Source organism: Embiotoca jacksoni, unplaced genomic scaffold (genome assembly GCF_022577435.1).
Source record: "Embiotoca jacksoni isolate LCO1_2020_lvr unplaced genomic scaffold, fEmbJac1.0.p SCAF_1, whole genome shotgun sequence".
NCBI lineage: Eukaryota > Metazoa > Chordata > Actinopteri > Embiotocidae > Embiotoca > Embiotoca jacksoni.
Window position 1 is genome coordinate 25,226,448 of NW_027185229.1, and position 12,020 is coordinate 25,238,467.

Consider the following 12,020-nt stretch of genomic DNA (forward strand, 5'->3'; position numbering starts at 1 on the left):
CCCTTCAGAACGGGGCTGGAGCGTGTTGCAGAGCTAAGTGTACGTACCAAAGACTATGAGGCGAGTGTGCGTATCTGTGGAGCCCAGAGGATTCTGGGCCGTGCAGCGATACATGGAGCCGTTAAGCTCGGCTGGCACTCTCTCCAGAATCAGCTCCTTCCCCTCACGCTCGGTGCTGCCGTCCAGCAAGCGGCCCCCCACCCTCGTCCAGGTGAAGAGCGGCTCGGGGAAAACCTCATTCTATCCACACCCAGATGGGATGGAGGGAAAAGAAAAGAAAAATGGAGGAGGGCAGAGCAGAGAGAAGTCTGTGAGTCTCAGCCAAGAGATTAAGAGTAGAGCACACATGAATAATACAAGGTCCAATTTTCCCCTAATGCAGCGGCAAGTTAACAACATGCATTAATAATCAACACTTCACTTTACAACAGATTTTCCCAGATAGGGGTTTCCAGCACTCGAGCGTTGCACCATCAAAGGAAAAAAAAAATCATTGGAGCAGCGGAGGTACTTGACATAAGACAAAACACAACGGTTTTTTAATAGAAGTAATGCGGTTCAACAGTAAGACCTCTCATCTATTGAGAAAAATACAGTGAATGAAGTAGGTGTAGAATCAAGGTTTTTTTATGTGCTTTTTTTCAACTGTATTGAAAAAAGTAAATGTCAGTCCAATCTGCTCAAGCATGGCTTTACTGCAGAGGTGCATGAACTCAGAAAGAGCTCATTTGGCGAATTCTCACTAAAATTGGATGAATTAAAGCCAACAATTCCAGCTTGTGTGACTTTGTTAAAAAAGGGTTCATAGACCAGACTGCAGTTTGCCTTCACTACATGCACAAGGGACTGCATACTATCAGATGTCAACAACACTGTCTTTTTGCTGGAATCATTGAAGCAAGCAGGGTGGGTGCACTTGTTGTTTGACAAGTTCAAATCCCACATGAGCAAAAAAAAAAAAAAGAAAAGAAAAAGGCAAAACAAAACAACAATAAAAAAAACTCCAGTTCAAACAAACTGCTCTACGCATGCATGGTGATGTGACCTTCACTGAAATATGTAATAAATACAAGTTTAATTAATACATGATTCAACTGAGACATACATAAAGCAACGTCAAAAAGGAATACATAGTAAAAAGACACACTGTAAGATGATCGTCCATAATATATTCCAGAGGGGAACATCTTATTTTATCAGAAAGGCGGGAGGCAAAATTATCAGTCTTGGCACACAATCTTATCTACTTGTGAAACCCTAAAGCTTAGGCCCAGTGAAGGATAAGGGAAATTTGCTTTCTGATCAATCTGCACGCACTGATGCCTACGCTGCTGAAGGGCCCGACTGGCTGTATGCCACAGTCAAGCCTGTTTATAATAACCAATCTTAACCCTGCAAGCTTTAAAAGAATGCCAAGGTCACCGGGCGCACATAAGCATATGTAGAAATCAGTGCAGTCAATAGCTCGGTGCATTAAACCGACATCAATGCACAATATTAATTTGGTCTCATAAAAGAAAAAAAAAGAGACAAAATCTGCTTTGTGATTTCAATAGATTCATGAAGCGGCGACTGGGAAGTGACGAAGGAGAATCGTCCTGTGGACCATTAGCATGTTCTCTATCTGGATCAACTCTATTCTCTACACCTGACTGGCTCCAGGTGTCTGGCTTCAACGTGTCATTCATGTCAAAGAAACCAGATACATCCACAGGTCAGTTACACAAGGGACAGGGGGCTGGCATTGGCAGGGTGGGACAGTGACACAAACACATTCTCCGTCTTTATGTTTATGGAGCAAGAAATCTGAAAGCAGCAAAATTTTTTGCAGCTAGTGTATTTGCCAGATATGGACACTGGACAGGCATAGTAGTATGTCGTTTTACCGCATGGATACAAACAGCATGAAAAAATGCTACATTTGTGAGTTTTCAGCCGATTTACTGAAACCAAAATGTTAAAATGTGAATCCAAATTTTTTCCAAAATGAATATTATTCAAGAATACGTAAACACGCAAAGGAAAATATGTCTGTGCCCAACAGAGGTCACTACAGAGGATAATTAAACAGGCTCAAGTGCCCATGGGCACTAGAGTCTTCTTACTCTATACTGAAGGCGGGCCTTCATTTGATTAAAACCCCGTGCACTTACCCCAGGCGATCCTACCTGGAATCCTTGCACAGTGATGCGCACTGTGTCCCCCACCTTTGCCCTGGTGGGGGACATGAAGAGTTTAGGACCCTTCGGAGCAGCTGAAAAGACAAAAGAAAAGAAAAGAAAGAGAGACAAAGGTCATTGTACTTAGCATGGAGAGAAAATCCTGCCGGACACCTGTTTTGTCGCAGAGGGAGAGAGACAAATACAATTTCCTGTCAATTAAGGTCACGGGGCACGAGGCGAGGGACCTGCAGGTTCTTTCATCCAAAGGACTGTGCTGGATTTATTCCCCTTTGGAGAGAAAAGGAACTAAATTGGGTAGATACTCATTACAAGAGGAGAATGGGAGTGCAACGGGTGGAGTGTGGAGGCAGTGAGATAAGGGACACTCAGAGAGCTAATTCCCTTGTCTTGGTGTGGACAGCAGCCCCCAGATGGCTTTCATTTGGACCATCTAAAACAATGGGGGTGCAAGTAGGAGAGGGAGCTGGCACATTCTATTATTATGAAATTGCGAGAGGCCGGTGATTGTCCTGTGTATGTGGTGTCGAGATAAAATGAGTGATTTGCATAATGTGTTCAAAAGGTAAGTCATTTCATTACAGCTAAACTGCACAGTACACTGCATTAGGCCGGTATAAGCAGGTTCTACACGATTTGTGATGATTAACAATTCCCCTAAAGATAACTGCCTCACACGCCGCGTAGTTCCATATGTTAAGCAAATGGACTGAGCAGCACATGCAATGAGACTCGAGCTGAGGGCCTCCCATCGGTAATGTCTGTACTCGTCAACCCCCCCCCCCCCCCCCACCAAGAGATCTTCAGTTAATACGGTTTGAACTCTTAGTACAAATCACACTGGGTGCTTGTTTTCATTGATGAGTTAAACTAAAGGATAAATAAATAAACAGACACATGACCTCAGATTTGCGCTATTAATCTGGCAGCAAACTGTGAATGAGTCAGGGCCTTTTTCTTGGGCAGTCATAGACTCGAACAAGCCTGCATCAGACTAATGGATTAGGACTTACATTATCATTTCTGTAAATAGAAATGAGCACGCGCCATTGTCCACGTACTATATCTCATCTAGGCATCCTTATATATAACAGAAGCATTTGAACGGGATGAAGGGGGGAGGATATATTCAATTTTTGTTTTTTGAAAGCTCTCAGCACCACTAGACCATTTGTTATTCTGTATAAACTGATTTATTTGTCCACACAAAAAAACTAAAACAAATCAATGCATGCAGTGCAAACTGGTGGAACGTCCAAGAAGGAATTTTGGCAACAGTAACTTCAGGGAACATATCCACATATTTATACTGGCAACCCAAACAAAGACATTATGTGAGCAGTTTGACATGGCTAAGTGTTCCATCTCATGTCAGAGACGGATGGCATTTCACATGTTGGTTTTAGCATGGCGGTGTGAAGCACTACGTTTCCACCTCCTACACACTAACGGGAGGGTATTTTTAAATACTGGTGTCATGGCGTCACATCGAGCTTGCGAGGCATATGGCCGGGGAAGATGATGGCCAATTTCTGGGATTTGCTCCAACAGTGACAGTTGGCGTCCTACGTCACCACCTTTGATTAGGAGCAGCATGCAGTGTGATGGACATGACACAGCCTCCCTCTCTCTCTCTCTCTCTCTCTCTCTCTCTCTCTCTCTCTCGGTGAGGACACCACAGAGGACACGTGCCACGGTCCCACAAGACCGTCACCCCAAGGCCCACCTTCATCAGTTTGCAAGAAAGAACTGTTATCACTTCAGGCGAGGTCAGAGAATAAACATGCCCACGGAAAAAAAACCAAAACTGCACACACCCTGCATCAGATGTGCTTTAATATCAAGCCAAGACAACAGGTCTGCCCAGCTGCACAACAGACTTAAGCAATTGAAGGGAACCTGTCACATTAGCTGGGTGACTGGTTCTATTGAAAAAGAAAAGCTGGAGAGGCATGCAACCACATTTAAAGGCCCTGACTGAAAGCGGGATCATTCTATCGTGGCGAATCAGGCACTATGTGATGCCTTGCATGGTTTCGACTGACACACCGATTAATGTGGAATTAATGTGCAGGTGAACACAGATAAAAACAACATACTAGATACACATCACAAATCTAAATTCAATGAAACGACAAAGTCATTCTCAGAGACATTTAAGCACAAATAAGCACACATGCATGCACACAAAATTACTCGAAATACACGCTTACATGCCGACACACGCATGCAGACACACACACATGACAGACGCTTTCCTGCAACTGAGCATCTGCTCTTTGATTATCACGGTCTGGAAGACTGTAAGGTGTGAAGATGTCTGGATCTCATCTCGCTGCTTTACAGTGTAAGAAATGAGAATTCCAGCACTAGTCTGCTGATGTTGAATAATAAACACCTCAGCTCACCTCAATCCAAAACAAAGAACTTCTTTTAAATATTAAGACACACTGTTCATGAAAGAAATATAGTTCAGGAATACAATGATGATGATCTCATAGAGGTAAAGCACTTTTTATTTTTTATTTTTTAGGAGTCCCGAGGCCCGGCACTGGTTTAGTTCCATTTGTATGATGAGCACAGAGCCGCTGATGAATATTCATGAGGTGTGATACAACATTGGTCGATTGTCAGACTGTCGCTCCGTCTCCTGTGGCGATATTAAATCTCTGAAAGATTTATTACTTATGAGCACTGAAAATATCTCCCTTTCATTTCCTGACCAAACACACCTGAGAGAACCAAGAGAGGGTGTGTGTGTGTGTGTGTGTGTGTGTGTGTGTGTGTGTGTGTGTGTGTGTGTGTGTGTGTGTGTGTGTGTGTGTGTGGGTGAGCGCAATTATCCAGTTATAGCAGCATAATATAAATGAACAGGGTATGTAAGTGATTGGAATCCTTAGGGGAGCTGTTTTACAAAGTCACATTCTATCAGAGTTACACGACACCAAAATTAAAAAAAAAAAAAAAAATGTGGACGCCCTTTTGTCTATGAAGCAAATCAACGTAACCTCGCACCTGAATCACAACCATATTACCTTTTTTTTTTTTTTTTTTTTTTTTTTTTTTAAATACTACTATTCCATTTCAAGATGGATCAAGCCCCAAGTAGATTTGTGGATGCTTTGAATTTCAAGTGGCCACTAATTAGAATCAACAAAAGCACAATTTATTTTTTCTTTTCTTTAGGTGGTGGGAAAAAAAAGAAGAATATCTAGTGATGTGCCTTCCATGTCTTTAAAAGAACAAAGGTAGTGATAAATTAATTACTTCAAACACCGCAGAGAGAAAGGCTTGTCAAAATATTAGTGCCTTTGACATTTAGCAGGAGTTTCACCGGGTTCATTCCCCTCAGGGGTATCATCTGTTTTATTCAACATGTGAAAAAGGCAAATAGCTGTTCGAGTCCTTACTGCAATACTTCGTCTCGAGAAGACAGCTCATACCATTATACCTTCAACTCATGCCGCTGCCGCCCTCTTGCATGTGATGTGCTATATTTCAATTCACTTGGTGATGTGAGGGTGACAGTTATTACATTTTAAAAGACGATTTTCTGCTATGAGATATTCCCATTTGAAAAAAGTGACAATGCCAATTGCGGCAATTGGTTTTCAAATAAGGGCCAAAGGGCTTTTTATACACTGGAAGGATTTATTTTATATTTTTGGAATTCCATTAACAGATCAAAACCAACAATAAAATCATCCAAACAAATAATGTGTCAAAACCTGATACAACTTAGATCATTCCTTTGTGCCTTCGAGCCCCATTGTTGTCCAAAAGGATTAAAAGCGACATCAGAGAGCCGCACTTGCTGGACTGGGTGAAATGGTCCTTTATTCTTGCGAACACGGTCACCATGCTGTGTCATAAATACTCACAAGTTCGCCAAATGTGTATAAATAAACAGCTGAAAATAGTCCTCAACAAATGTTCAATGCAGTCTTCAAATTAGTTCGCCTATCTTAAAAATGTAAGTATATTTTTGTGACCCTGTATTTAAAGATGTATGTCTTAGTGTCTTTGGGGTTTGGATCAAGAGTCAAAGAAAGGACTGTGTCATTTCAAAGGATACGTTGACAATAAGAAATAAATACTTCATACATGTGCCAAATATAATGGCAGCCTGGTCCTTTTTCCGCACACAATTTTTGTCCAAAAAGTACACTTTTTTTCCGTCGGTCTTAACAGAAAATTAATTCAAAAGGTACAACAGAAAGGAGTGCCCCTTCCTCACTAATTGAGACCCTGTAGATTCAACCTATTTACCCACATTCATATATGGAATCTGCCAGGAAGTCCTTTTGGCACATAAAATGTGGGGAAAGTTAAAACTTTACCACAAATCTATCTACAACTTCAAGGAGGCGAACCATCTAAAAATAAAACCAAAACAAACAAGCTAGACGAACAGCTGGTTCAACCTGAAGGTCAGAGTCAAGGATTCTTAGACGTCATACAGTGACTAAAGATTTTTCAAGGGGCTCTTTGGGCAAATAAGGAAGAGGAGCTTTACTGTGTGGTATCGCCTGATGTAGATAAAATGTACTGACTGAGTTTTGGGTGATGTACGTCAAGTGTTCACAGATCCTCCCTGATAACGATAAAGGAAAAGCTTCAGTGTGCCTTGTTTGTGTGAGATTTTTAAAGCCTACTTGTCATCTCTTGAACCTATTAAGGACTTTCCACTCGTAGATGATAACGACAGTTTCTATAGATTCATTCAGAGTGACCATCATTGATAAACAGCGCAGGGAGAAGGGGACTTTTAATTAAATGAAGGGTGGTGATGGAGTGGAGATAAAAACACTGACAGCGAATCACGTTGCAGCAGCAACGCGCTCATTCGCCGCCTTTAACCATTGCTAACTTCTCAAGATATTGTCTCTGTTTACCATGTAAGGATTGCGTGGCTCATTTCCAGGAGGACTCTGCCAATGTATTTCCTTTGAAGTGTTAATTGGATGTGCTGGAAGCCATCTTTGTTTTCAGATTGGACATTTTTTTTTTCAAAAAATGCGAGCATGCACGTGTCTCTCTTGGATCTCACACTATTAAAACTTAATGCTTACTTTTCCCTCAAAGTGTGACTTCTGTTTTCTGAAATCGGTATCTGCATCAGTATTTCTTTGGCTTTGGTAGTTTGAAGGTGAATACACAAATGATCCCAGTGCCAGTGTGGTTTTTTTCTCTCCTTGAAACAACACTGTGAAATTGAGAGACTTTACTTCTGTTTGAAAGACTAAAGCGCGGTACTGAAGAGCTTTCGGGAGGTGTTCAGTGAAGTTAGAAGAAGGGCAGTATCTCTGAGATAGTCTCACCAATGATATAACATTGGTCAGTGTTTCTAAATTCTCATTTGACTTCTCTAATTCAGGCTGACTTTTTCAATAACGGTACTGAGTTAACTCAATCTAGCAACAGACAGCGCGATGAATTGCCCTGTCAGTCACTCTGAGTTTTACATTTGCTGCTAAACTCGCAATCTGCTCGGCTGTAACACAATTAAGCGACTTCAAATGAAAATCAGTGTTGTTCTGAGTACATTTGCAAGGTAGACATAAGGAGACCCAGTTGGTTTCCAAGTGTGTTAGGGGGATACAAGGAGGCATCAGGAGATTAAAAGGGAGAAGAAATGAGAAAAAGGGTGTGTGTGTGTGTGTGTGTGTGTGTGTGTGTGTGTGTGTGTGTGTGTGTGTGTGTGTGTGTGTGTGTGTGTGTTGGGTGGTTGCGGGGAAATAGAATAGGCTTGCAGCCTACTCACCTAGAGTGACCTCGGTCTGCATGGGCATAGACAGCGCTGGGTGCTTTACTTCGCAGCTGAACAGGGCGTCGTTATCTAGCTGAGGGTTGAGCGTCCAGGTGAGCCGGGCCTGCACCACCACAGAGCCGTCGCTCTGCGGGACGTGAGTGTGGCTGAAGTAGTAGAGCGGGTCCGTGCTATGAACCCAGCGGGGGAACTCCCGGCTCACCACAGTCTCTGGGATGACCTCTGTCGCGGGGCTGGGCTCGTTGGCTTGCTGGCCCTGAGTGTGGACGCGCTGCGGGGTCTCCGTGTACAGGTGGGCAGCCCGCCCCTCGGGGTCCAGGAGGGAGAGGGACCGCTGCAGCTTGGTGTCGTCGAGGTCCCTGCTGATGAGCGGCCTGGCTCCTCTCACCCCTGCTGAGCCGCCTCCCTGCTCACCGGAGGAGGGCTGAGTGTAGGAAATCACCTCTATCAGCTCGCCATCACGCTTAAAGTACACCTGATACAGAACAAGAAGAAACAATAGATGGACATATTTTACTTAACTAGATATTTTTTTCCCTGGCAGAAAGGAAACAAAAAATGTACAACTTTCAATTTCCCTCTACAGAGTAAGTGGTCGCAACAAGCCGTAAACGCAATATTGACATTAAATTAAATATTAAATATTGACAGAATTAACACTCTCTTTAGTTCTACTTTGGTCTCCACCACACTGCTGAGGATGATATTGGTCTCTTCAGCTGCTAAATGTGCCATATGTTCACATGTAAACTGCTAACTTTGTCTGTGTGAGGAGGTGTGTGCAGTGATCTTAATAGATCTGAAAATAGAGGCCCGTTGTTAATAATTGCAATAAATTTGTGTTGGGCACAAAACCTAAAAACTGATATTAGTGCTAATTCTCAGGTTTTGTCCACACAGGCATCATCATATTTTTTACACTGTTAATTGGTAAAATTATTGATCAGTTTATATATAAAAAAAATATATATTTTAGAATTGGCTCATCTGCTGAATCTGGACAGAATATTAGAGTCCTTCACCATCAAGTAACATCGCTGGCTGCGTAATCTCTTGACGGGGAACTCACGCTCCCATTTCGGCACATAACCTGCAGATATTAGCATTGAAAGCAGATTGTACAGCCACTGCCTGTGGGGTTGCTGTGCAGGAAACAGATCTGGCTTTTTTATGTCGTTGAATACAATAAATTTCAATCCACAATTCTCTCTTCTCTCAAACTTCTAAAGATCAGACAATTATTGTTACAAATGCTGCATTTGACTGTATTGTATGTAGGTTTATTTTTTGTGAGATGTTTCAAAGATCTGACTTACCAATAACCTGCATTATCAATAGGGACCCTGAATCCTATGCAGCTTTACAATAAATTGCCTAAAAAAGTGTTCATCTGACTGTATTCATCCTTCAGCACTTCAACATCCATGTCAAGCTGATCAACAATAGGTATACACACAATATCAAACTTCAGTATTCTTCATAGTATTTTACATAAAATGCACAATGACGCTTTACAAATGGAGAGATTTATTTGTAAATAGAAAAACGATAGCCTTCGGAGTTCCCTTTAAACTGTATTTTAGTAACTTTAATTTCAAATCACTAACGGATGGAAGCTGTCGCTGTGGACGCCCTTGTTGCTGAGGTTATTTTTGGACAGATACAACATCGTTACAAGCTGTGTTGTGCTGATTGGTTGTATCCTAGTATTTATAGCCAGCTCTAAAAACTGTGCATCCGCCTCAAAGCTGGCTGATGCACAACCACATGGGGCTGAGTACCCTTGCTCAAAGGCATTCAGCAAAGACGGATACAAAATAAAAACCTTTCAAACACCCATAAACAACCTGTTGCTCCCACCAATTCCCTTTAAATTGATCTGTGGTCCCATCTACCTGCGCTACACTTCCAGTACACAGAAAGGCTGTAAATAAGCCTGTCCTTTAAACTGTGACACATTTTTTTTCATAGATGTGACTGTATAAGTTGATGCACAGCAGTTCTTATTCAGTTTAGAAGATTTCAGCTCAATTTAATTTCTTATTTCATAAGACGTCCTTCCAGTTTTTTTGTTGAGATAAAAAAAATGCCTCATTTTGGGGCAGATTTCTTTCCAAAGTTTAAGTGAATCCCCAGGGTTATATTGATGGAGCTGTTGCTAAAAGATACCAATACCTCAAGCACAGAATCCATTTACAGTTTAGCACTTAAACTACAAAAAAAAATACAAGATACAGATATTACAATTTTGAATAGGTAATTGTAGCACCTGCACACACAGGTGCAAAGACATATTATTCCATTCCATTCCACCTTCATGTTCATTTTAAATTAAGGTGCGCCTGGTTGCAGGTTGTCTCAGTTTTACTTTTCTGGAAATCTGCCACTTAAAGTTAATCACTGCGTAACGTCCATGAAAACAAAAAATTCTTTAGACACATATATTTTTAAGTCTACAACATCTTCTGGTGAACCTTTGTTAGCACATTGTCCAACAAGTGTATTGACAAGCGCAGCATGTAAGGCTAATTTAGAATTAAAGAGCCACTGTCGAACAAATTTCACTCCATTGAATTTTACCCCGAGAATTCAATATCCATCAGTCTTTATCTGAATTTACCTCATGTGCTGAACCAGAGTTTACAATCCAGCAGCACAATGGGAAGTCGAAACATCAGCCTAATCCAGAATGACCCCATTGCGTCCCCTACTAACTCAACAACATCCGAATAGAAGAAGCTTCTTCACTGTGTATTGAAACACCTCATTAATTATCACAGCAGGTGGAGGGAGAGCGGTGTGGATTATAAAGATCCATGCACCTGTTCTGTAAGTTGTTGGACAAAATGGTGTGGGTACACAATAACACCTGTGTTGGCTGGATGGATTGTTATAATAGGGAATTAATTCCATAAGCCCAGATAACAGATTTGTTTCCATAAACATTAACACACAAGATAATTTATAGGCATAAAAGAAGTATTGATTAAACATCTACATGACTTAACACAGTGCACAGAGCACAGTGTTGCGTCAGCTTCTCAACAAGTCAGAAATAACACTTTATTCAATTGTTACCTCAAGCAAAAAAAATAAAAAAAATCAAGCCTCAGTTTACCTATTCATAGTGATCCCACCATGACTAAATATCTGTCTCTGCCACCTGTCTGCTCGAGGTATAAGAAAAGGAATAAATGAATGTTTCATCAAAGACATGAATGAAATGAATGACAGATATGTAGCTGCAGGGAGATAGTGAAGTGTTATTTCTGTGTCATTATCCCGTTCTTCTGCTCCTTTTCATTCACCCCCCCTCCCAGACTCACATATGGAAACAGAGCAGACAGAGATATAAACAGACATGTATAGGAATTAGACTGTTAGGGGAGCTCAGTGACTTAGTCATTTTAGATTCATGTTGTCTAATGAATGTCCTATTATGGGGATGCAATGAGTATGATATGAGTCCAGCCTTACTCCTTGTCAAGGCATTTTGTCAGTGCATGTTTTCATCATTTCTGAGACATATTTACCATGATACTTCGCATACTTTTGCAGTATGTGTAACTGATGCACCAGCAACTACTGTGAGATACAAGTCAATATGAGAATGTCAGAATGTGTTGGTTTTAGTACTGACAATCAGGGTTGCTATAAAATAAATAAGTAAATGTGAGTACTTTTACTTGCTAATGAATATAGTAAGACTATAGTAAGCCCAACAAATTTGAGCTGGGATTGAAGGAACAATGTGGAGGATTTAGTGGCAACTAGCATTGAGCACAGTGGTGCAACATGGCGCACTCTGTGGAAGAAGACCTGCTCCCTATGTAGATATGAAGGGCTCATTCTACGATAACAAAAACACAATGATTCTTAGTCTGAGGAATTTAAACACTAATAAAAATTTAATTATGAATATTATATTATTGACAATAGATCCTCCTAAATCCTACAAACGTTAAAAAAAAAAATCTGTCAGAGAAGAATGCAGCTCTGCAAGGCCAAGATTTGAGTTCTTGCAAAATGTGTTTTGAAATGATTTTAATAGCTTTTCTGAATGCACTTCA

General features: G+C 41.1%; 1 protein-coding gene across 2 annotated transcripts in view; it reads right to left on the minus strand.

Annotated features, from left to right (window-relative positions):
- The window catches only part of igsf21a (immunoglobin superfamily, member 21a), a 158,168-nt gene that overhangs the window by 9,423 nt on the left and 136,725 nt on the right, over positions 1–12,020 (minus strand). Inside the window, exons 6-8 of one of the 2 annotated variants that reach the window (XM_069149712.1) lie at positions 7,945–8,425; positions 2,169–2,254; positions 48–240 (exon numbers count right to left, since the gene is read on the minus strand). In XM_069149712.1, the coding sequence (XP_069005813.1) occupies positions 48–240; positions 2,169–2,254; positions 7,945–8,425 (760 nt within the window). Of the gene's footprint in view, positions 1–47; positions 241–2,153; positions 2,255–7,944; positions 8,426–12,020 lie in introns of both variants that reach the window. The other variant, XM_069149703.1, reaches the window with a different exon arrangement.